Source organism: Mizuhopecten yessoensis, unplaced genomic scaffold, assembly GCF_002113885.1.
Source record: "Mizuhopecten yessoensis strain PY_sf001 unplaced genomic scaffold, ASM211388v2 scaffold1259, whole genome shotgun sequence".
NCBI classification, from domain to species: domain Eukaryota; kingdom Metazoa; phylum Mollusca; class Bivalvia; order Pectinida; family Pectinidae; genus Mizuhopecten; species Mizuhopecten yessoensis.
In genome coordinates, this window is record NW_018403957.1 from 128,130 (window position 1) to 154,151 (window position 26,022).

The window sequence follows — 26,022 nt, forward strand, 5'->3', positions numbered from 1 at the left end:
CACTGTGACCTATATAGATGCTTCCTGACATAAGTGTACTGTTTGTGTATAGAAATTCTTACCGGTGGCCATGGGGGTCTATGGATTGCCTTGCATTAATTTGCCCTGTTAATACATATTTTCTATGCACAGTAGATCATATTTCTTTCATTTTGTATTCAGAATATTTTGCCTTAAATGGATCAGGCGATATATTGACAAGGGTGTTAAAATAATAGGAAATTAGTAACAACAAAAATGCCTACATGGAATATCTGACAGATTTTCTTAATTAAAATGCATTTTTTTTAAACTACTATTCATTTCATTTTCATGGAAGAATATTCAGCGCACTATATCCTAAGGAGGAATTCTGTTTGTTTTGTTACGTTAAAGTTCTTGGCTGGGGGCGCCGCAGGCGCCCGAAATCTACACTATCATCATAAAAGGGGCAGAAGTATGTGCGCTCGCTTATAGGCAGTGCCTATTTCATATTATAATATTTGTGGGATAGCTGAATTCTAACGGAGATTAACTCAGAGACACAAAATTAACGACTTACATACCGGTAAAACCTCGATGTATCAAGTTCAACATGGCGTCTTTAAGATTGTTAGAGATTTATAGGTTGGGGCGTGTGAAAGAATTGTAAAACAAAAATAAAAAAAAAATAATGACGACGATGAACAAATGACACAAGAGTCGTTACATCGAGGTTTTATATATACTGTATATATGAATTATATATAAATGTCTCTTAGTTTACTGCCGACAATTCGAATAGATACTTATGTACCGATATAGAAATACTACGGCGTTATAATAACGAGATAAAGAGAGATTGTGTGTTAGTTTTGTGTGTATCTTTAACTAAATGTTCATTAGGTGATTGGATATTATAAATGTAAGTCTATTTATGATGAATATATTTTTTTAATTCGTATATAGAATCACAGCAAAGGTCGACAGGATATAAATATTTTGAGATGAATATGTTGGCTATGTATGTACATGTTGGTCAATTAAATGTATTTATAATTTTACTTTAATATACATTATATAATCAGTCATCTATGCTGTGCTATAAAATGATCTGTGTGAATGTGTGCATTGACAATATTATATTAATATGTGAACCGGTAATTTTCAGAGATTGACCGTTAGAACCCTACGCTGACATTGTTTATAAATGTATTTATGTCCGAGCAAAACAAGTTAGTATGCATGTAATGTAGAATGAATATCATTGTCGTTTCAGTCGGATTGATGATCAGTAGTTATAGGTAATTTCTACGACAAATATGCATAGCTTTCCCTAGAATGCTGTCATATGATAAAACATTTATAATTTGTAGAGATATGGTCTGATTATTATTATTTTAATGCCGGTAGTGTCATTCGTATTTGACGCAATACTTTGATCGTTCAGATATGTTTTTCACACAAAATCACTTTAAATGTAATGGCAATTCATAAACTATATTGTTTTAGGAAGCCATTCGTATCATTATCTTTTCGTAACATATTAACTGTTATATGTAGGTTGTGAATCATTTACTTGGCATTCAAGGATAAATATTCTAAATATAATTTCTACAAACCCCGGTGTAATTTCTCTCATAAAAATATGCCTGACGTAAAAGAGTTATTAGCAAATAATAAAGTAAACAAGCAAGCAAGCTCGACAGCCTAAAAAGCACGACCAGGCAGAAATAACAATTTTTTGAGGTTGAAATCGTGAGCATGAATGAGCTCCTGATCGACGAAATATTCTCTAAATTTGGCGACAAAACGTTTCCAATGGGATGAAGATGGAAATGTGCCACTTTTCAAGCCGACATGTTTTGTTTTTATATGTTGCTTCGTTAATTTAAAATATTATCAAAACCTGTATCAAACATCTTTGTAAAACGTTCAGTTCCACTTTTAACTGCATCGACGATTCGCTATTTTAAAATTACAAGGCATTTTATGAACCCGAGTAATCATGTAAACCGTACTAAATGTGAAATCTAGGACACTTCTTCATCAGCCGATTCTTTTCAAACTTAAAACATGGCCGACAGGAAATGTTACTATTAAGCTGTACGAAAAACGATAAGAAACGTTTTTGCTTTTGTAATATTTTCCTTTCTTGACAGCAACATCCCTGCGTTCAACCTCTGGTGTTTGCATGTCGCAGATGATAAATGACGATTTCTTACGACAAAAGGTTTCCAGAGATGGAGACTGATCCATACTGTCAGTAAATTGTTCGGTCAAAATTATGGTCAAATCGATGCCTTTTATAATGCCCTTGACATTACTCGAGTTTTACCTAAATAAAACAGAATGCGCCTACCTTTCAGTCCCTTCTGTGTAAGGTTATGATATGTTTAGTAATATAACCCAGACAGTTACTTATCAGACTACAATGTGTTTATTAAAAGGGGCAGAGACAAACACCTGACTCACTGGTACAGTGTTACATACTCCCAGAACAACACCATCAGAATACGATGTGTTCAGCCCATACGTTTGCCTCGTTCGTGCTATGTAAACATACGTGATTGGCCGTGATATCGTCGGCACAGCGTGGACATCACGTACAGATTTAACTGGGTATATTTACGCAGATGTTTGATATTTTGTTCAAATACAATTATTCACTGTATCACTATTATCTCCACAACAATGTATTCTAACATGACGAGGGCTATATTAGTCTAGCACACACGAGCAAGGACACAACAATCTATAAATACTAGGGAAACATGAGTTAGGTACATATGGACTCAAGCAGTTGATCACTTTTGACTTAATATATTATCGATACGTCAAGATATTTCAGAGGTGAAGCCTATGTTAAACAAAGATATATTGGCTGATAATCCAGTTACTTTGTCGGAGATATAAAACAGCAAGCAGCTATCTGCTAACCACGTTTTGTGGAACTGTAAATCAATCATCTACTTCATGAACGTATTACACAGATAATGCGTTGGTTAATGGCGCACAGAATGATTTACAAATTATTTGTTATGTCAATCAATTGAAATGGAAATAATAGTTTTTATACTTAATTATATATATTTCAATTTTGCACGCAGCGATTTTAGATGAACATATTCTACTTTTCTGTTTATATCTGTGGTTTGACATTTAATGAGACTACAACACATTAGCCCATCCGCTGTGCTAGTAACCTTTATTATAATCTAATTGACGACTAATATGGCCCCCTTGTACGCGTATACTAAGTATCATTAATCATTAATAAGAGACTAAAATGGATATGCTGCCCCTATTGAAACAATTGGAACTTATAGATTTATACTTTTGTCTAAACGACATGTTTTGTTCCAGACATAGCTTGACATAGTATGGCAGCATGTTACAGTGTCCAGGCTATGACATGTCAGTGGGTTTAAACATGTAACCGTCCCTGGTTGGCTTCATCATCTGTTGACACTGACTACATTTGACACCAGTTGTTGTCAGCAGGCAAAAACACCAATCAATCAAACAACAGCAGAAAATTAACAAACGCTCATTAAAAGCACCCTAATTGTATCTTTGCGCTTTAAAGTCGCTGTTTTGAGTTTCAAATGAACTGCGTTGTTCAATGAAAGACTAGTTTACCTCAATATATCGTAGATATACTTTTGTGTAAACATTAACACAAGTAACGTTACGTGGTCGTAATGACACCGTGCCTTGTAGCCATCGTCCCTGTGTTGTCTTTTGATTGTGTACAAATAAACAGCTGTTAATAAAGTCCTTTTCAATCAGAGGCGGTGCGGGTAATACCAGCATATTCTACTTGGATTAATGAATAATGGGCCTCAATAAAGTGGTGAAAAGGTGATCAATCAGTCATTTTAAAAAGCTAATTGAAAACAAATATTAAAGGTTATCGTGTTTTTCCAGGTGATGATCATTTTTGTATCCCCAAACGATTATTACATCTTTGTAACAGCATGAGGTCAAAGGATGGATCACTAAAAACAAACCATTGCAGGTCGCAGAGCAAAGATAAGAATGGATCCCTACTGTTGGAAGGGGGCAGCAAATCAATGTTGATTGCATTTAAAAATATTTAATAGTTATAACAATAGGATTGGGCACAGGCATAGCCTATAAAATCCCTTTCCATGTAGCAAGACATGCATTTTAAACATAAACTGCATGTAAATTGAAGATGTGATATATTAAGTTTAGGTTAATACAAAGTAGGGAAGGCAGAATCAACAACCAGTTATACAGATATATGTACATAGAGATTAGCAGTCTAATTGGAATAACAGAGATTTTAACGGGCTAGATCTAGTGTTTGGTTAGGGCACTTCAATGAATTTTGATGTCTCTTATAGGGACCACGGAACCAAATCAAAAAAAGATCTTTGGTTTTTCCCTTTTGGGCAGAAGATTTAATAAAAAGGTGAATGCCTCGGGGCCTGCTGGTTGGTATTTAGGTGACAGAAGTTTCAAAAGTTTTATGTGTGGGTTGAGCAATATATAAAGATGTAATATGCATAAAAGAAAAAGTCTGCTTTTGTCTGGATAACCCCATTTAACCAGGACAGTGGTAAACGTTAACACTATCGTCTATGGAAAATCATTTGGTTCTGCGGTCCCTATATCATCTCAATCAGAGGTCACAAAAGAAGAATCATGATTTTACATGAAGCCCGCATTAGTCGCCTCTTACTGAATTATTCAATGCAATACAGCAGACTCATTATTTCTCTGAACCTGTGAAGGTTAAATCACGAACATTGTGATGTTTTGATACCATAAACTAGACAATATCGGTGATAGAAAACAAACCTTCAAAGCGTCCTATAATTAGGTCTAGGAATATTGGTATGCTATTAAAGGTGTTCGCATCGACCTTTGTTTATTAACTTGAATCCCGCTCAATTCCTACCCATTATTGGTACAGTTTATATATCAAATTATTGATAGATTACGTAGGCGTGGAATAGGGATGATATATGACACACATTGATTTTACACAGAGTCCATGTTTGTTATCGTAAATACACAGTTTAATGTTTTTTTGTGAAACGATAGACTTCAAAGTGAAATATGAAACAGTAGAGTGACTGAATCCTTGAAATCAATATACACTTTATCTCACACAGGACTATATTCGCGTCCATCAGTTTACTCTACCTACACATATGACATCACTTTTCCCGTGATATATAGAAGAGCCGCTGTAATCCAGCCCAAAGTGTTGGATCATAGCAAACAATCCAGCCATCTTCATAGACATTAAATAATCCAGATATCAACATAACCCCGCAGATAGTGCGACCATCTGAATAAACATTTAATAATCAAGATATCAACATAACCCCGTGGATAGTCCGACCGTCTGTATAAACATTAAATATTCCAGATATCAACATAACCCCGTAGATAGTCCGACCGTCTGTATACACATTAAATAATCCAGATATCAACATAACCCCGTAGATAGTCCGACCGTCTGTATAAACATTTAATAATCCAGATATCAACATAACCCCGTAGATAGTCCGACTATCTGTATAAACATTTATTAATCCAGATATCAACATAACCCCGTAGATAGTCCGACCGTCTGTATACACATTAAATAATCCAGATATCAACATAACCCCGTAGATAGTCCGACCGTCTGTATACACATTAAACAATCCAGATATCAACATAACCCCGTGGATAGTCCGACCATCTATATAAACATTTAATAATCCAGATATCAACATAACCCCGTAGATAGTGCGACCATCTATATAAACATTTATTAATCCAGATATCAACATAACCCCGTAGATAGTCCGCCCGTCTGTATAAACATTTAATAATCCAGATATCAACATAACGCCGTGGATAGTCCAATGGTCTGTATAAACATTAAATAGTCCAGATATCAACATAACCCCGTAGATAGTCCGCCCGTCTGTATAAACATTTAATAATCCAGATATCAACATAACCTCGTAGATAATCAATCCAGCTATATAAACATTTAATAATCCAGATATCAACATAACCCCGTAGATAATCAATCCATCTATATAAACATTTAATAATCCAGATATCAACATAACCCCGTGGATAGTCCAATGGTCTGTATAAACATTAAATATTCCAGATATCAACATAACCCCGTAGATAGTCCGACCGTCTGTATAAACATTTAATAATCCAGATATCAACATAACCCCGTAGATAGTCCGACCGTCTGTATAAACATTTAATAATCCAGATATCAACATAACCCCGTAGATAGTCCGACCGTCTGTATAAACATTTAATAATCCAGATATCAACATAACCCCGTAGATAATCAATCCATCTTCGCTTACAGCAGAGCCTGATTTTTGGTATTAGTGTCAATGAGGGATAAGTTAATATTTCCTTTTGATACATTGCTTTTCTCAGTATCTGTGTTTATGTTTTGAAGTCAATATTGAGGTCGTGTTTTGTCTTTTTTGCTACAGCTACGTTATTGTATGTATTACAATTTTCGTTCATGACTTCTGATGAATAAAACATACCTATATAGATATATACAGACAATAAGGATCGATAAAATATCACAATACTGGAACTCAAGGCCAACAACTGGACAACAGAAGAAACAGAACCAAAATCAAGTACATTATGTATACAAACATTAAGAAAAATGTCAAAAGTCTTTCTACTTCAAATTAAGAAGATGACAAAGGAAGAATATACGAATATTGAATTTGAAATCAACTCTGATAATTATTATTAGTATTACCTATTTAACAGCCATCAACACAGGATAGGTCATTCGGGCCAACAAATGGTCGACAAAAAACAAAAAAACAAAATAAAAATATCGAACAAACTTAAAGATATAAACTCGGATAAAATGTACACGAAACATACCAATGACTTATATATAACAATATAAACTATTTTACTTATCAAACCTTTAGTCCGCTGTACACAGCAACTATCAATGAATCGATCAATCAATGCACTAAGCAATCAATTAATTATTTCAACAATAAAATGATAAATAATCTTATTCACATTATAATCGAGGAATCATTTTGACTAGCTAACATCATAATCGTACTCTGGCATTATTATGTATGAAGCTTATCGTTATTGTTAGATATCTTAGTCATAATCTCAATTACTCCAGCCCTTTAATATGAATGATAGTGGATTTGTCCTGTGTCAATATGTCCTGGGTCGGTTTGGCGATATAAGGAATGGGAACTTATTTAATAAAAATAAAGGACAAAAGTAAACAATGTTATTGATTGTACATGTGTATATATATGGTTATCTGTTCTGTTCCTGCCCATCGAGTAAATTAGAAACATTTTACTGTTGTTGAGATTTGACCATTGATTGAGATGTTTTAAAAGTATTAATATGTTAATGTTGTTGAGATTTGACCATTGATTGAGATTTTTTATAAGTATTAATATGTTAAAATGTTTTTGAGATTTGACCATTGATTGAGATATTTTATAAGTATTAATATGTTAAAATGTTTTTGAGATTTGACCATTGATTGAGATGTTTTATAAGTATTAATATGTTAAAATGTTTTTGAGATTTGACCATTGATTGAGATGTTTTATAAATATTAATATGTTAGTGTTGTTGAGATTTGACAGATGATTGAGATGTTTTATAAGTATTAATATGTGAGTGTTGTTGAGTTTTGACCATTGATTGAGATGTTTTATAAGTATTAATATGTTACTGTTGTTGAAATTTGACAAATGATTGAGATGTTTTATAAGTATTAATATGTTAATGTTGTTGAGATTTGACAAATGATTGAGATGTTTTATAAGTATTAATATGTTAATGTTGTTGAGATTTGACCATTGATTGAGATGTTTTATAAGTATTAATATGTTAGTGTTGTTGAGATTTGACAAATGATTGAGATGTTTTATAAGTATTAATATGTTACTGTTGTTGAGATTTGACAAATGATTGAGATGTTTTATAAGTATTTATATTTTAGTGTTGTTGAGATATTTTACCATTGATTGAGATATTTTATAAGTATTAATATGTTAGTGTTGTTGAGTTTTGACCATTGATTGAGATATTTTATAAGTATTAATATGTTAGTGTTGTTGAGTTTTGACCATTGATTGAGATATTTTATAAGTATTTATATTTTAGTGTTGTTGAGATATTTTACCATTGATTGAGATATTTTATAAAGATTTATATTTAAGTGTTGGTGAGATATTTTACTATTGATTGAGAAATTCTATAAATACAATTGTATTTATATTTTAGTGTTGTTGAGATTTGACCATTGATTGAGGTTTTTTTATGTATATATCTTTTAGTGATATTGCAAGTTGACCACTTATTGAGATCTTTCATAAGTACAGTTGTATTTATATTTTAGTGTTATTGCGACTAAACATATTTTTATTCTAAAGATGTTTTGCTTTGAATTAAAAAGAAATATATTCCATATGTTTTTATGCTTACGTGATATTGTGATTTGACGATTAGTGAGAATAACAAATGTGAATAGAATGATGTAGTCTATTCGTGAGAACAATTACATTTCATGTCCTAGATTTTCTACAGGACACCTATTTTGGTCAATATCCACAATAGTACTAACATAATATATGATGTTTTTTTATACTTTGTGCAATTTGTATACGATCGACATAATACGAGACTGTATTCCATTAAATTATTGATGGCATTGTTCAAATTTCGGAAATTACATTAATACAATTATTGGTTTAGAGTGAATCTATTGATGAGATCTTCATTACTTACTATGATTACAATGATAATAAAATACTGTAAATAGATGCATACGTTTGTACTTTGCTTTTTTTCTAATGGGTTATTATATAATATCATTGAGAGAGACACACAAGACGTATACGCATGCCAATGAATCAAACAAACAATGGACCGAATTTCAAACAGAATGTCAGCTGAGAGACATCTAGGGTTTGGATCTCATATGAAAAGATTATGATCAAGAACCATCACCAGACAACGACAACCCATTTTATAAAACACAGAAATTAAACGATATAAATAAACATCGTTAGCAAAGCCTTTATCGTTATATTATATAATTATGTACGTTCATAACAATGAACGTTTATAACCAGTTATTGTCATACATTTGTCGCCATGTGTTCACTCCTAGAACAGTGATCTGCATACCAATTATAAAGTAAAGATTGACATGCCTTTGACATTTATCTATGGATTTTAAACCTTTTTTGAAAACATTATTTTTCAATACCTCTAGTACTGTAAATAGCCATATAACCTTTTTGTAAATTATGCAAGACATATATATAAATATTGTATATTATTATGGTGGCGATGTTTTATTCTCTAGTTTACACGACCAGATCCTACACACATCACACGATACTGTTTATATCATAGATTGTATAAATCCACAATAATTAACGTAGGCTTAGCTGTATTTTGCCCTTTTATAGGAATAATATCTTTACTCGAAACAATATATATATCATTTTAAATATGCAAAGAACATAGTTTCATATATGCATCAATGGTCGTGTCCGCACAATGGTAGGAAAGGACTTGGGGAGTATAGGGCATTTTTGGCCTCGTAAAAGGTTTTTTTAACTTGAATGTTTTTACCAATTTCTGTTATAAACATCAATTCTGTTAATTGGGGCTTTCTTTCATAGTGAAGGTTTTTTCCAATGCGCATGCGTAGATGTCATACCATAGCAACGAAATGGCGTTGCTATGCAGGAATAGCCAAACTATGGAGTTTTTGGACAGTTGGCATTCAGAAATGAAAGCCTCTGCATATGACAATTCCTTTCTGCGAATGGTCACTGGTATGTTAATGTTTAAGCATGTGAAATATTTATTTGTTTGTTGCATGTGGAGGCTTTCAAAAATTGAAGAGTGTTTAGTTAATTTACCTCGAAATGCCAATTTTCAACAAAATAGCGCAACAGACGATAGTCACGCATTTTATAACGAAAACGCTGGTTTATGTCTCTCTTTGTAATGCCATATCTCATTAACCAGTTGTCGAATGTATTGGAAATTTCATATTTACGTACTTCATGTATTCCAGATTACAAATATACATGTAACAACTCATTCCAAATCCCAGATGAGGCCGAAAATGACCCTTAACGCCCCTAGTCCTTTGACACAAGTATTGCTATGGGACATTGTATTATTGAACGATTTATGATTTAATAGAATCAATTATAACATGAGTACCATGTGGTGGTTCATACATGGTATGATATCATGAATTTGTGATAGGAAATATGTATTAACAAAATAACCTCTGCACATTGTTATTTAAAACTAACCTTAATGGTAAATAATTATATAATCAAACAATGTCCACATGTATCTCACTGATACAAGTAACAATATTAATTTCAAAAATAATATTATTTTAGTAATTATCTCCAGTGACGATACACTATGGTGCTTTACTGGATTAGGGAAAACACATCAATTTATAGCGTCTTGCTGTTAAAATATTGTGAACAAATGTTTCACTGTTGAAGGGAATTGACATACTGACACTGTAACATAACATAAACACATCCATGTTTTTTTCATTCTACGACAAAATGTACCCTGATAATGTCACCTTGTGATCAAGTATAATACCTTATTACAGATCAGAATATCATAATGCCAAGACTGACGTTTTGTTAAGACACCAATCGTATCACAATAGAATGTTTATATGTATTATATATTTAGGATATATTATAACCTCGAACAGAAACATGCCTCTGTAAACAGAGTTTACATTTGTATGACATGTTATATTTGGTCGGTTTATTAACAAACTTCTCTTAATACAATATATGTTATTACATTACATCCCTCTGTGCTATGTTTTCACATCATGAACAGTACTAATATCGTAAGGAAAAAAGAGAGAACGTGGGATTCAACATGATATCATGTGTACTGTAAACAAATAAAGCGTTTTAACATAAAGCAGGATGTTTGGATATAACATACAGTCACATTATAATTTAATTAAGTCTGTGAACATAACTATGCATTAGTTACTTACCTGTGAACGGTGAGAGTTCCTGCTGATATCCAGAATATTGTAACAATGACTCTCTACTCGTACACTCGTGTCGCCTCAGTGGCTACAGTCTCCGTTACCTTGCTAAGCCTACGTACACAAGCCCCATACTTCATCCATTTATCGATTGATTCAGCAGCTGAATTCTTTTTTAATCATCATCACATGTCGTCCTTGAAAGCCAACGCCACGTGATTGGTTGTTGTGACAATATCCATACCTATCTCTGTGTGTCGTTTATGTCATCATTGTTCATAACGAACTACTGACCTATCTCAGATAACTTGGATTGTGTTGATGGTACAGTTACAGACTCACCTGGTGTGTGTCGTGTTTAGTTATCCTGTTTCAGATGTCCTGTTACTATTCACACGCATCGTCCAATGTTACAGGACTGTTGTTAACTGGTGCCATTAACGTTTCCTGTTTCAAAAGGTGTAGTCGTACACCGACCACCCGCTATAGCACGACCGTGACATTGTCAAACAGCCAAATACGTGATCTTGATAACTACAAGATAGTTCTTGAGCCAACTTTCTCAACTTTCGGTTATTCAATCCATTTTCTAAGTATAGCAAAAACTCCAACTCATATACAAGTATTCATAAAACGTTGATGAAATGATTACCAAAACAAATATCTCGTAAAACAAACATCAGTAAATCTGATTTTAACGCCAACAGAATCAATCAGCTGTAAATAACTTCCTTCAGAACGATAACGTCGGATTTAGTTCTTGGAATATCAATCAAGTTTGTAAGTGACCCCTCCATATTGTTAAGATGAACATTTATAGATGTTTGGCGACAGTGTCACTTTTCTTTCATCGTAGAACATCCAATTTGTCAAACACAAAGCACTGGTAATCAGGCTGTCCCTCAACTGTTCTATTTCATCAAGTTATTGTGTATTGGTCGTTTTAAAGATCCATTTTCCTGTGTGATTAGCCTCTGTCACTCCAGCCAATGGTAGGTACACAAAGTGTATATCGTATATATTGAATGATAAATATACAGGGTAAGAGGGTTGTCAAGCTAACAAGCTTAACGACAGGTGACCATGCATACTACTGTTCAAACAGAAACTAAAATAATTCATTAAAGTACTTTGATATGGAGAAATAACAATCATCTCTAGATATAGCACGTACAATCTGTTTCATTATTAAGCAAGGTTTTGTTATTTTGCTTTCGACAATTTGATTTACGACTTGATAAGCTGACAAGGCTATACACAATTTTTCAGGCGTAAAGTTAATGGCGTATACAGGTAAATGACCAGAAACCAGGAACTAAAAGCATTGTTCACTTGAAAAAAAAGTATATGGGAGAATCTCTCGTTCTCGGGTTTAGTATATAGTTATATATATTGATTGTGAAAAATTGTCATATCTTGAATTTTTAGAAAAAAAATTGGGAAGGAAGAGCAAGTATCTCGTACTGCAAGTATAGTGCATATTGTCCTATTTATACAAATTTCCAAATATATTTTTTCTACACTACTTAATATATCAGTAGTTAATACTGTCCAATATGCATATGGCGCAAGTAACATATATTGAACTAAATGTAGCACAGGGAGCTTTAAAGAACATGTAGCATACTTATTATGGTCAACAATCAGTCATACTTATCAGTATTAATATATATATAATATTTGGCTGGGGGGAATAAAAATATGTCACGTAGCCCTGAAAAATAAAATACAAACAAATCAGTCATACCGTTCAGGATGACATTTTTATTTTTCAATTTTAAATGTTTATTAATGACTCATTGCACTTTTCCTTCTAGTGCTATTAAATGTGCAGAACAGTAGACTAATTCATGAAAATATCTGCATTAATATCACTCGTAATCAGTTTGTATGCAATTTAAATAGATAAAAATACAACATCGTCTATACAGAAAAACTAAACACACCACATTATTTAAAAAGACCTAAAGAGTCCTAGTCGACACAAAACAACAGGAACTAGGGCGATACCAAAGGGACAACATAATGAATAAAACCGTGATTGAGTATGAAGCTAACCAGGCTTTATGTAGCCGTGGCCTGGTCGCAGCCCTACGTATGGAGTCAAGGAACAATACCGCGTGACAATTCGCTACAAAACTCCTCTGACTACATCGGCGTACATTTAAAAAATGTAGAAGTAACGTGCACTCGCGTTACTTAGCATTATAGGGACGTACAGCGAGTATTCCGGGCACATAGCATGGCCTGTTTACTCACGCGTAGGGTTCGGACGGTCGTTTATTAAGTATATAATATGATATTTATAGTCCGTAACAATTGATACATAAGTAACACACACGGACGGGGTCAGTCAGTGATTAATCCTTTATGCTATCGATTGGAAGTGAAGTAAAACAAACATAAACGACAGGACAAACAAACAAAGACAACATTTGTCATTTTCATTGATATGAAAAGACAACAATAGGAAAATGGAGACACAACAACATAAACAGATGTGTGATCAGCTACTCTGGAACGGTATACGGTTCCTGTTCCACATTTGGTACAATGTACATATGTACCTTCATTTTCAGTCGACATCAGGGAGATGCATTCGATAATAGACACGAAAACATAACAACAAGAGCATATCTAAGTGGTGAATGTTCACTTTCGGCCACGCAGTTTTAAGGTTTTCGGGCAGAAACATGGTTCCCGATTTACGCTTCCATTCGGCGCATTTATCAACAAAAAATAGTGTTTCTTAGAACAAACTCTGGAGAGTATTTATCAACGTTAACAAGACATCTCATCCTATTCACGTTACCATTTGTCTATCTTAAATGGTATGGCCATAGTGGTATGAGTTTTCTTCTGTAAATTGAACTTTAATGATAGAACTAACAGACTCGCTTTACAGTTGGTGTCAGCAATTAACACAAACATTTTGTGACAGATTGAATCGAGTAATTCAGGAGGCACGGTGGGCAAAGTCGTAGGAAGCCGGGTTCGTGTTCCAGTCTACTAGGCTGTAAATGAGTACGTGGCTAGGCAGTGCTAAAATCGTTGAATGCTAGCTGTGAGCGCCGAAACGACAGCACCGACTGTATGCTCCCCATGAGAAAGATATTGGCTGGTTGCAGATGTCCTATAACCACGGATGGTATTTTGTGAACCGTTTTGAGACGACCTACGAACCAGGTTGTGAAAAAGCGGCATATAAGAACCTCGAATTAGTATTATTATCAATTAAGGTGACCTATTTCTTAGAACATAGAACAGATGAAATGTATTACGATGTTGCGTGATATTGACACGGACAATTTAATATCACGGATGGCCATACATCTTAACACCAAACTGAATATCTCAAAAACCAAATTTATGTGCATTAAGATTGTATATATTTTACCAATTTAAAGGATTCCTCTAATCCATTTTAACTAAGAAAGATTTCTATTGTCTATATAACCTTAGAAAGGTTGTGCATTGACCGATTTAAATGTATACGAATTTTTCATCACATGAAACACATTCAATAATTAAATATGTGTCGCTTTGTCTCTTAAATTGTTAACAGTGAAAAGTCAATACCATGCTTAGCTTATACAGACGGCGTGACTGCTCGCTCTGCTTGAGTAAGGAAGCGTGACTCGCCATGTTTGATTATCATTGTCGGCTTGTGAATCCTACTATGACAACGCCAATCCAAACAATGTAGTTAGTCGTCAATAATGGATAACTGCAATATCTCTGTGTCAGGGTGAAAAAAACCGAATAGCTATGACGGAAACAGCTTCATCCTGACTATTTATGTTACCGAATCCCTAAGGAGGCTGTATGCGCTATAAATTAATTGATCTTAAATTCGAAGTTTGAAAGCATTGCGAACTTAACTGTTTCTTTCATTAGTTATATCTTACTGGTAGGAAAGAATATCCATACAACATTTTCAATACGCAAAGACAAAATCCGACATATGTGTAAAATATATAAAGACAGAACCCGAAATTCAGAAAACATCAAATCAAAACCAAAGACAAAACTAACTATAACAATATTGAAGTCAAACAAGCAGAGCCAGAAACAAGCGGTTTTTGACACTACACGTGGTATCCGTTATGACGTATATCGTCCGGTCCTTGAAATTATGTAAGTCAGATTTAAAATAATATCTATTAATTATGGGTAAAATCCAATGAAAGTTATTTGATATCATACCATTTAAATTCTGATATTTTTTAACATTTGCTGCGATAGGAGTGTCAGCTCTCACAGTTTTCTGACGTACCCCGCAGTTAACACAGTTCTGATGTTGTCTTTACTATCAATCAGAAACTACTCAAATCTGATTTTACTTTTCCTTTTACTTTTGTGACTCAGCCCTGAGTTTCTACTTACTAAGCTTAAACAAGCAACATATATAGTAACTACCGTGTAACCCTGCTGCTGTTCCACCAAGGGAACACAATGCATCGGGTGGTATCTTGCTGAATATACTGTGTATTGTCAATACAAACATGACTCATGATTTTGTTTTATTAATGACGTTTGTTGTAACTTTGACAAAAGACATAACGATGGAATCCACAGGTGGTGCAGACAGCCTTATCACTTCCGTTGTTTCACTTCCGTTGTGTCTATTCCGTAGCGTCTACTTCTGTTTTGTCTATTCAGTAGCGTCTACTTCCGTTTTGTCTATTCCGTAGCGTTTACTTCCGTTTTGTCTATTCCTTAGCGTCTACTTCCGTTGTGTCTATTCCGTAGCGTCTACTTCCGTTTTGTCTATTCCGTAGTGTCTACTTCCTTTGTGTCTATTCCGTAACGTCTACTTCCGTTTTGTCTATGCCGTAGCGTCTACTTCCGTTGTGTCTATTCCGTAGCGTTTACTTCTGTTTTGTCTATTCCGTAGCGTCTACTTCCGTTGTGTCTATTCTGTAGCGTCTACTTCCGTTTTTTCTATTCCGTAGCGTCGACTTCCGTTGTGTCTATTCTGTAGCGTCTACTTCCGTTTTGTCTATTCCGTAGCGTCTACTTACGTTTTGTCTATTCCGGAGCGTCGACTTTCGATACCAGTTTTAGTGGGAGCAAGTGATAAAGAGACATTTAACTCGATAGGAAGTTTATTAAAATTGAACGAGTTTCATTGAATTACTTAAATATCAAAAAACAAGGGAAAGGGGAAATTTAATTGAAATATTAACAGTATTCAATTGGAAAATCGTAATTTTTTCTATTCATTAACATTTTAAAATTACCTACAACGACGGAAGTATTATCATACAACCTTAGGGAACATAATATCGTAATTTTCGTCGCCATGTTTTACATGTGATGACGATATAATCTGAGAACAAAGCTGTCCTCCACTTTGAATGTGCTACTCAATACAGTTATAACATGTTCTGCATTTATTTGGTAAACTTATCGAAATGGTATTGATTGTGTCATCATCACAATCATATGTTTATTTCCTCAAAACTGAGATACATTTACAAAATGTACATCGAAATCAGATAATAAGGACGGGTAATAAAGTACATTTAGTACTGATATGTTCTATGTGCATACAAGTTTAACACACTTACTCCATCGTATGTATCAATTGGCATATATCAGTGTATAATACTGTGGAATTATATTGATATTTTGTGATGGTTGAAATATTATGTATGTAAATACATTCAAGGATTTAAAGTTGTACTTCTTCTAATCATGCGATTATCCTTATTATTAAACCTCATTGTTCGTATTTATTCTTAAAGTATCGCAAGAAAGAATATGCAATTCTTATACGAGTAGGGTGTCCAATGTATATCGTCAGTTTAGGCATATGTTTATATATTTGCTTAATTGTCATTTTCGTTGTTGTGCCCTGTGACGTATAGATGACCGTACATAGTTACCAAGTGCAATCCAAGATACAGTAGTTCTTTTGTTTCAGTGTCCGTTAGGTTGAAGTCCTTGTAGTATGGTTTAGCGAAAAACATTCGAAGTTTGTTTTCGTTGTCTAGTCCTGATAATGTCACAAACACAGTCGGTGGAAATTTGTTTTCAACTAAGTACAAATATGTATCTCTTAGTAACTTGGTCGAAGTACATGACGTAACAATGTGGCTAATCATATCATATCGTACTCCAGGCCACACCGGTCACATATACGTGTATACATGTGACCATGGCTGTCACAAGTTTGACTGCGCTGAGATCATTTGCAGACTGGGCCATACTTTGTAAAATATATGGATGTTTGTATGTAGCATGGATTTCCCGGAAGCGAGAAAACTCTATATCCGACTCCATCCTCTTTTTAAGTTCGCGGTCTTCTTTTAAATGTACAGCCCTTTTCACTATAATTTTCCACGCTCCTTTGGAAGGAAATGTACCGTTTCTAAATATGAATACAAATGATGTTCCAGATGATAATGGTGTAATATTTTGGTTATATCCGATATAAAATCTCGATGTTGGAAGAGATCTCCTTTACATACAAATGTGAATAGTCTCCTGATGAAAATTTGCTTAGCTTGAGTATGTATCGGTCTTATCGTACTAAACATGCTTTCAGCCATATCTGATCTGGTCATTTTATTTAGTCCCATGATGCGTTTCGTAGCGTAGTGTAGCGCAGTTGATTTGTACGTTTCACGTCAGACAGTGTCAAATTGGACCGTAATTCGCATCCGTAGAGAGCGGTAGGTATAACAACAGTTTTGTGTAGTTTTGCAAATGTCATAGTGTTCGAATTAGTGAAATCTGTTCCTATTCCTGTTAACGAATGTATGGCGTTTTTCTTTGCACAGATATACGTTCATTGTTTATCATAAATTCCAGGTCTCTTTTGTGGTTTACTTTTTCTCCAAATACTAGAATAGCACACTTGCTGTTGTTCAAGGTGGATCGCCAGGATTTTGAATAATTGGCTGTTACTTCTAGCATGTTAGATAGTGCCCGCGGACTCGTAGCAATTAGAGACATGTCATCCGCTGGAGTTGGACTACCGCTGTGCAGGTATATCACGGTAGCACCACATTTCAAGTCTTCTATCTGCTTTAGTAGTTCGTTGATGTAAACCAGGTATAAAAGTCCAGAGAGGATCCCGCCTTGCCTTAGCCCGCGGTTTACATGGTACCATTTTGAGCGAACTGAATTTACAAGAGCAGAGTTTTTGATATCAGTGTACGATGCTTCGATGACATCTTTTAGCGATCCCGTTATTCCAATGGTTTTTAATTTGCTTAAATCATGCCAAACGGTGTCAAACGCTTTCCTTGTGTCTAGAAACGCGACATATACTTTGCTGTGGAGTTCTAGATTTGCAGCGAATGTTTCATGTAGGGTAATTGATGTCGTGATGCTGCTGAGTCCACTTTGGAAACCCTGCTGTTGCTTGTTTGGGAAGGGCGTTTCCTGTATGGCACACCACACTTTCATCCTTTCGTAAATCACTTTTTCCAATAACTTGTACATAACGGGAAGTAGTGATACTGGTCTGTAACTGTCCGGGTTTTTACGTGATTTATTGTTCCGTTTATAAATTGGGATTGGGATTCCAAGTTTCCATGTTTTGGGTATGTATCCTTGTATTTTAATCGCATGAAAGAGACGTAATACCATACAAATAAGTTGCCTACCTCCGTAACGAATGTATTCGTTATGTAACTCGTCAATGTCAGGTGCTTTCTTAAAGTTCAACTTTCGGATCGCTGATTCCACCTCTTCGAACGTAAATGGGCAACCAAATATAGGGTGTTTTTGTATGCTGCTTTCTGAATTAGGTATGCTGTCGCTGTTAGTATCGGTGTTGCTGTATATAACTTCAAAATATGATGCAAAAGTATCCGCAATTTCTCGTGGGCCTCGCGCTGTGATACCTTCGTACTCTAACTCATTACATACATTTGCCCTCTTATTCTTTCGTTTTGCAATTAGTCTCCATAATTGTCTCACATCGTAGTCTGCGGTTCTCTCTAGTTTCCTATCACATTTATCCATATAGTCGTTAAGCGCGTTGTTATGTATTGTTCTGAATGACGATTTCGCTTCTTTGTATTGTTTGTTGGTCAAATGCTTTCGCCCTCTAGGTTTTCCAGCAGAAATCTACTCTTTTCTTTTTCTTCGTGCAAGTTTATGGGCACTCCTGACATCTTTAGTAAAGTAAGGTTTTATCTTATAATTGAATTTCTTCTGCGGTATTGTTGAGCGTGCAGCAAGGACTATAGACAGTCAATATTTCTGTGAACGCTTCAATGTCATAATGAGTATTTATTTCCATCATTTCCATTTCCGACAGTTTGTGATGTAGTCGTAGTTGGTAGTCTATTATAAGGTGTGTATCTGTGTTTTGCCAGGATATGTCGGGATGATTATGCTGTTCTGTATCGCTGTCGTCCTTCTCATATATTGGAATTGATAAACCACAGCCGATAGATAAATGATCAGACGCTATGCCGCTATCTGCTGTTAATACTGTGAAGTCGTGCATAATTGGTGATTCCTTATTTGCGAAAATATAGTCAAGTGTCGTCTTGCATGTTTTAAATGTGTAGCTATAACCAGATGCATCGTGATCGAAATTTGCTGCGCGTAATGAATTCGAGTCAAAAAATGTTTTAAGTTTGTCCGTTTTCATTTTACTTATATAGTTCAGTGAGCTCTCGTTTATGCGCGCATTAAAGTCACCCGCTAAGATAACTTCTCCCATAGACGAATAATAGCAGTAAAGATCCGTCAGCTTTTCTAGAACTTCTGCGTATTGTTTGACGTCGTTGTCGCTAGGCATATACACAGCTAATATATACGTTGGTGCTCCGCTTCCTTTCGTGAACACAAGTCCTACTATTCTGTCGCAATCAATGCGTTATATAAATTGTACGTTGAGTAACAACCGTCGTTTTACTAGTATAGCTACGCCTCCTGATCCGTGCGTAGTACGAAAAATGCCCGCCTTCGCAAAAGGGAGAGCGAAATACTTATGATTAATAGAGTCAAGAAATGATAGAGCTCGTTCTGGTAGCTTGTTTTCGGTGATAATTACGAAGTCGTCATGTCGTTGATTCTATAAATTGTCTACGACATTATCCCTCGCACATTCCAAACTAAGATTGATAAAGTAAAGATAGATCGCATATTGGGAGCGCCTTCCCGTTTTTGCTTAGTATTGCGCGTCATCTTTGTCGTAATATTGTTCATTGTCGAAGGCCTGATCTCTCCTTCCTCTTTCAGTCTATCTACTATCATCGTGTTCGTTTCTCTGGTAATCGACATGATCATCGGGTGATCCGAACCCTCCGTATGATCTGGCGTGTTCCGAGTGGTTTCGTTCGGAAATCCTTGTTTCCCAGTCCCTAACATTAAGCCAACGGCGGCAATGGACATTGTCGGGTCACATGCCAGTACCTTCTACGATACTGGCGTCCGATTTGGCTACGCTGACTTTTGCTGATGACATACTTTTCCTGCAATTAAACAGTTTGACACTTACACTGTACATCTACTCCTTTCCGTTTTAAGTAGTTGAATATCCCATTTTTCGTTGTCCGTGCACCTATCCCGCTTGCATAGTACCTGTAAGTTCGTGGTTTTCGCCCAACTCCAATAAACACGTCCTCGTCATTATCCGCGCCTTGTTCCTTATGGGCTTCGGTATTTCGATGTAACTTCAAACCGTCATACACATGTGTTCGTTGCACGTCGTGCGTTTCGTTTGCATGTGAGTGCTGCCGTCTGGTTTTTTTACGTTTGTGTACATCGGCGGTATTCCTCGTGTTGTCGCGTTTGTTTTCCGTATCACGAGTCTGTATGTTTGGCTTCGATGTTGACATGTTGGTCGTGGTAGAAACCGTCTCATGAGTACCCTTACCATAGCAGTGTTCTATCATTTTCTTCACAATGGTGTCTCCTGTATCGTCAAATTTTACGCTTCGCGGCCGTAATTTCGAATCATCGTTTGTTGTGCGACACATTTCTGTTTGTTGCTGGTCCCTTTAAGTTTCCGTAGCTTTGGGAATAGCACTTTCGCATTTACCGTTATCCTGCACGTGAGTGCCTTGTTTACCTGTGTCCGCTATGTGACTATCGCTACCAATGCGTTCGGTACCTGTTTTGTTTACCTGTGTAGTTTTCACCTGGATATGTGTCGATGCCACAAGGGGTTCCGACGGGTTAGCGTTTTTGGAAGGAGAGCCGACAACTCCCGCGTAAGTTCTTTTATCGTGCATATTGGTATTCTTTACGATCGTTGCAAGTTCGTATAAATCTCGTTTTAGTTTTTAATTTTACGCGTAAATCTCCCCGATGCTAATTGTTAATCTCTTTATTTTGTTTCTCTGTTCATTGTGATCTCTAACGGCCTTTTTAGGGTGTCTTCCACAGTTTTCACTTGTTCTGATAAAGAATGTAACACTGTGTTCATTGATATAATTGACATCTTATTACTACATATGTAAATCGGATCCGAGTCCGGACTCTTGCTGCGGTGTCAATGGTGCATTATCCCCGTCTTGGGCCTCCGCTACATAATTGTTGTAAAATAAATAAAGTTTATATTTATATTGGTATATGATAGATTTAAAAGTGAAATTGAAGGGCTTGACACACTTTTTGTTCCCAGTCCTAATACATTCTTAAATAAGTTCAGCTTCATATAAAAGCAAAATATGTTGGCCAGATGAGGGGTATTTTGTTCTCGAAGGAGAGTCAATATAGTCTCCTGGAAAGTCTTACCAACGAACTTAACAGAGATATGGACAGCAAAGAACCCTGTAATTCTCACGATTGTATAATCAGTCTGTAAACCTTGGTATTTGTGAGTTTTTCACAAGATGCACCACAAAACCGTGTACAATGTACCACCATGCAGACGCACAATGGACTACTATTTCGTCTTTCAATATAATTGAAAATGATATGGACGACGACAACGATAATGATGATGATGATGATGTGTATAAATGACTATGATTGAGAAACGCATGCTTCTGTCTACAAGTGAGAGTTTGTGTGTAATGTCTGTTTGATGTAGATGTAACAAAAAACTTGAAAAATAAAACAATATAAAAAAGGGAAATGTATGTCGACACAGTAAGCAGGAAAAGTTTAATGTAGTAATGTTTGTAGACAATGATTACGTCTTTATTTTACAAATCGAATGCAGATTGTTATGTGGGTCATTCTTTATTTTCAATCCGCAATATGATTATTATTTTTATGATGCATCTGACAGATTTTACCCATCCTAGAAGTGAATCAAATCCACCATTTATCGTGTTTCCGATTATGCAGGATTTCTTGCATGACTAACACAACTGGTTACCGGTTAAAACATTCATCTCCCAAAACGAATCGTATTGGTCACCAGTCTGAAGCAGTTGTATGGAGAAGTAGTGTGTGTAGACATCTGGAGCGGTTACAACCAGGACGGAAACCCTATCACTAGAGGCACAGTGGTCTAATGGTAGGACGCCGGGCTCGTGACCGACGGGTTGCGGGTTCGAGTCACAGCTCGGCACTGTGTTATGTCTTTGAACATGACAATTTACTCAGTTTGTTCCAGTCTACTCAGCTGTGAATGAGTACGTGGCTGGGCAGTGCTTGAATTGTTGAATGCTACATGTAGCCGCGAGCTTCGAAATGGCAGCTCCGTCTGTATGCTCCCCAGGGAATTGAGAAAGATATTGGCTGGTGGCAAAGGCCCTATAACCAAGGATAATAATTTCTGAAACTCTTTGGGACGACCTACGAACTAGGTTGTGATAAAGCGGTATATAAGAACCTCGAGTTATTATTGTTATTATTATTAATAATAAATATGTAACCAGAGAAAAAGCCCCACAACAAACAAACATATACTAGCTCGTAATCGTTGCTCCTATTCCATAAGTAGTACATATCGATCGTTATGAACATCTACTGCTATGATTTAATTATAGGAAATATTAACTACGTGGAACAGTAAAACCTTTGTGTGTGTTATATACCTCAGACTGAAAACGTTATTCCCATTAGACTTTATTAGATCAAAGAGAGATAACTCGAACGGAGTGTGGCTGTAAGTTACACTACACAAAGGCAGCATCATACCAAAATACTACACCAACTATGAGATGATTTTGTCACATGTATACTTCACTGTCTGGTAGATTGATATGGAATATTGACATGATTATTTTTTGTATTTATACCAGTTTGCACAGATATCAAATGTCAAGATACTGAGACTTTTTTAATGTCGACAACGACAACAAGTTGACTTTGATCACATCTCTCTGATCCATCATTCAAAAAAAAAATCAGACGCTTAAAATCTCTAACAAATACAAAACACATGCCTGTATTTCTTTACCCCGATGTCCCATAGCTGTGTCTGCAGACAAAGCATCGATCTACTATAGCACTAAGAAAAAGACGAAATACTACCTAATCGCACTTCTGTATTACAAACAAGTAATGAATCATCATGAACTACGTTGTATTGCTGGCTTTTCTAGTTCTATGGAGTATGCGACCTTCCCACTACCACCTGGGGCCTCAGTGACCAAGTGGTTAAGGCGTTTGACATTCTGCTACCACTTGACATTCTGCTACCACAGCCCTCCACCATGCCACTGGGTCGCGAGTTTCAGGCCTATGTGGGGCAGTCGCCAGGTACTGGCCGTAGGTCGGTGGTTTTTCTCCGGGAACTTCGGCTTTCATCCACCACCAAACCTGACACGTCCTTAAATGACCATTGCTGTTAAAAGGAAGTAAAACACAAACAAACCAAACCAAATGCCCCCTCCCCGTGTCGCTACCATTTAAAAAGGTCGTATTGTGACACAGTAGGCTCAAAACGTGGAATTCAAAACAAAAAAATATAATCCATTAATTAGAAGATTTTCTTTCAAGTTTAATGTGGGATCATGCCAGAACGTTTTCCTGTTCAGGAAACATATTTACAGACTTTAGTGTTAAACACATGCAAAATATTTTATTATTATTATTTAACTTTTTGTAAATCCTCGTTATCTAAACTCAAACATCATTCCCCGTTATCTTACGTTCATCTGTTCCACATCATTCATATAGAGTAACATTGTCCAGGCATACAGCTCCGGGTAAAATACACCTATTATACTACTTCCGGTATGGGATGGTGAATAGTTTAGTGTAGATGACACACCAACTTGATGTACATTTACATTATGTATTACTAAGTTATGTAGAACTGTGTCGTTTAACTTTATAATCTTAATTTTTGTAAATGTGTCGCTCCTAAAATAACAAGTCATGTCAATCCTGAGAACTGTACTATGATTTTGATACATTAATGAATAAACAAAAGAAAAGTGGAATCCCAGTTCTATGATAAGTAGAAACCAAATAATATCGAATGTTAGAAAAACAAGGACAGAGAAGCAACAGCATCCCCTCTCAACACGTGCAGTAGAACTGTATGAGTCAAACAGGCTTTTATATCAAGTTATACAATAATAACACCTCGGAATGTAAGACAATAAACATGACGTCATGCTATTGTGTCGAAATAAACAGTGACACTAGACAAAAGGTTCGCACATTCGATTTCTTTTTCTCTTTTTACGTGTGGCGCTAGAATATATTTTGGCATGGTTTAAATTGAAAACCTGTTTAAATAGAAAATCAACTGTTGTAGATTTTTAATGAGTTCAAAGGTTTTTCGGACACATCTCTCGTTTGCTCCATCTCCACAAATGTTTCCGAACACTTTAGATGTGGGTAATATATTCAATAACATCACTGAGTCATAGCTTGACAAAGGGACCAGTTGGTCTTGAAACGTTGCGATTTGTTTAATACGTACATTGTTTTTCGTAGAAAGTAAAACTTTGATATTGTGGGTTTTATATTTTTTGTCTAATATTAAATGTTGCGAATGAGTCTTACTGGGACGAAAAAGCCGTATGGGACGTGTTCATCCATGGATTCATATGGAGCTCTCCTAGAGATTTAATCAATCTCATATGAAAACAAAACGTATTTAAAATAATATTTAAATTCATGTCTATAATATTGATACTAATTAATACATAATCTGAACATTTTGACAACATCTTGTACATTCAAACAATAAACTGCACAATTCGATTATGTTAATTATAGCTCAGGAAGAAAAAATTAACAGATAAAAACTTATTCACCTATTGATTATTAATGCGTGTATGACAAATGCCGGCTCGCCCGTCGGCGTAACATAAAAACCAAGCCCCACGTAAGTTATTCTCTCGGGTTTATCTCTTACAGTCGAGCTGTTTTCTGGAATGTCAGGAGTAAGCGCGAGGATAAGATCTTAAACGTCCATCTTTGTCTGTTTATTTTTTTAATGTAACTTATGTTTTCAAACCAAACGGACGATTTGGTTTGGTTTTGCGAAGACGTCTAAAGATGAGGATTTTTGTATTTTCGCTGGCGTTTTGTCTGCTCCTTGTGTGGGTATCAGCGGGAGTAACGGCACAGTAAGTCTCTGTTTACATAAAATAATGTTTTAAAAACTTATTTGATAAAGCCATATTTAATTAATAATGTTGTTTGAACGTAAAGACAAATTATATTAGAAACACTCTTACAATTCTCCTTGTTTGTATCCCAATTGGATGTTCTGTTTTTTTGGCACCTAACTCCATTGATGAGACCTAGAAGGACCAAACAGAGGTATGATACATTGTAATTGATTTGTGTGATATATATAGTCTACGTATATATTACCAACTCGTAAAGATGAAATCACTGTGTGTGTGTTAAGTTCATCTTTGAAGCAAAGTATCTCTTTGAAATCTGAGAGTGGCGGGCGGCTACATACCAGGAAGGAACACATTCTGTTTCCTAACATTTTCAGACAAGCGTGTATTATTTTTACGGAACAATTCGATGACTTTGAATATTTCAAGTTTCACATTCCTCAGCCACTACGTTACTCCTTCCGTTAACCTACTTTTTCGGATAAAAAATCATTTTTGTCGATTTGAACACTGAATATTTAAGCA

General features: G+C 35.5%; 2 protein-coding genes across 3 annotated transcripts in view; one reads left to right on the forward strand and one right to left on the reverse strand.

Moving 5' to 3' along the window:
• LOC110458759 overlaps positions 1 to 11,278 on the reverse strand; it is a 49,742-nt gene extending 38,464 nt beyond the window's left edge. The window contains exon 1 of the mRNA XM_021510654.1: positions 11,045 to 11,278. The gene's annotated coding sequence lies outside the window, so the exon portion shown is untranslated. The remainder of the gene's footprint in view (positions 1 to 11,044) is intronic.
• LOC110458765 (integumentary mucin C.1-like) overlaps positions 1 to 26,022 on the forward strand; it is a 65,271-nt gene that overhangs the window by 33,259 nt on the left and 5,990 nt on the right. The window contains exon 1 of one of the 2 annotated variants that reach the window (XM_021510669.1): positions 25,320 to 25,494. The exons of the other annotated variant lie outside the window; for it this stretch is intronic. Within the exon in view, the coding sequence (XP_021366344.1) occupies positions 25,424 to 25,494 (71 nt within the window). The 5' untranslated portion in view covers positions 25,320 to 25,423. Of the gene's footprint in view, positions 1 to 25,319; positions 25,495 to 26,022 lie in introns of those variants that run through there. 2 annotated transcript variants of the gene reach the window in all.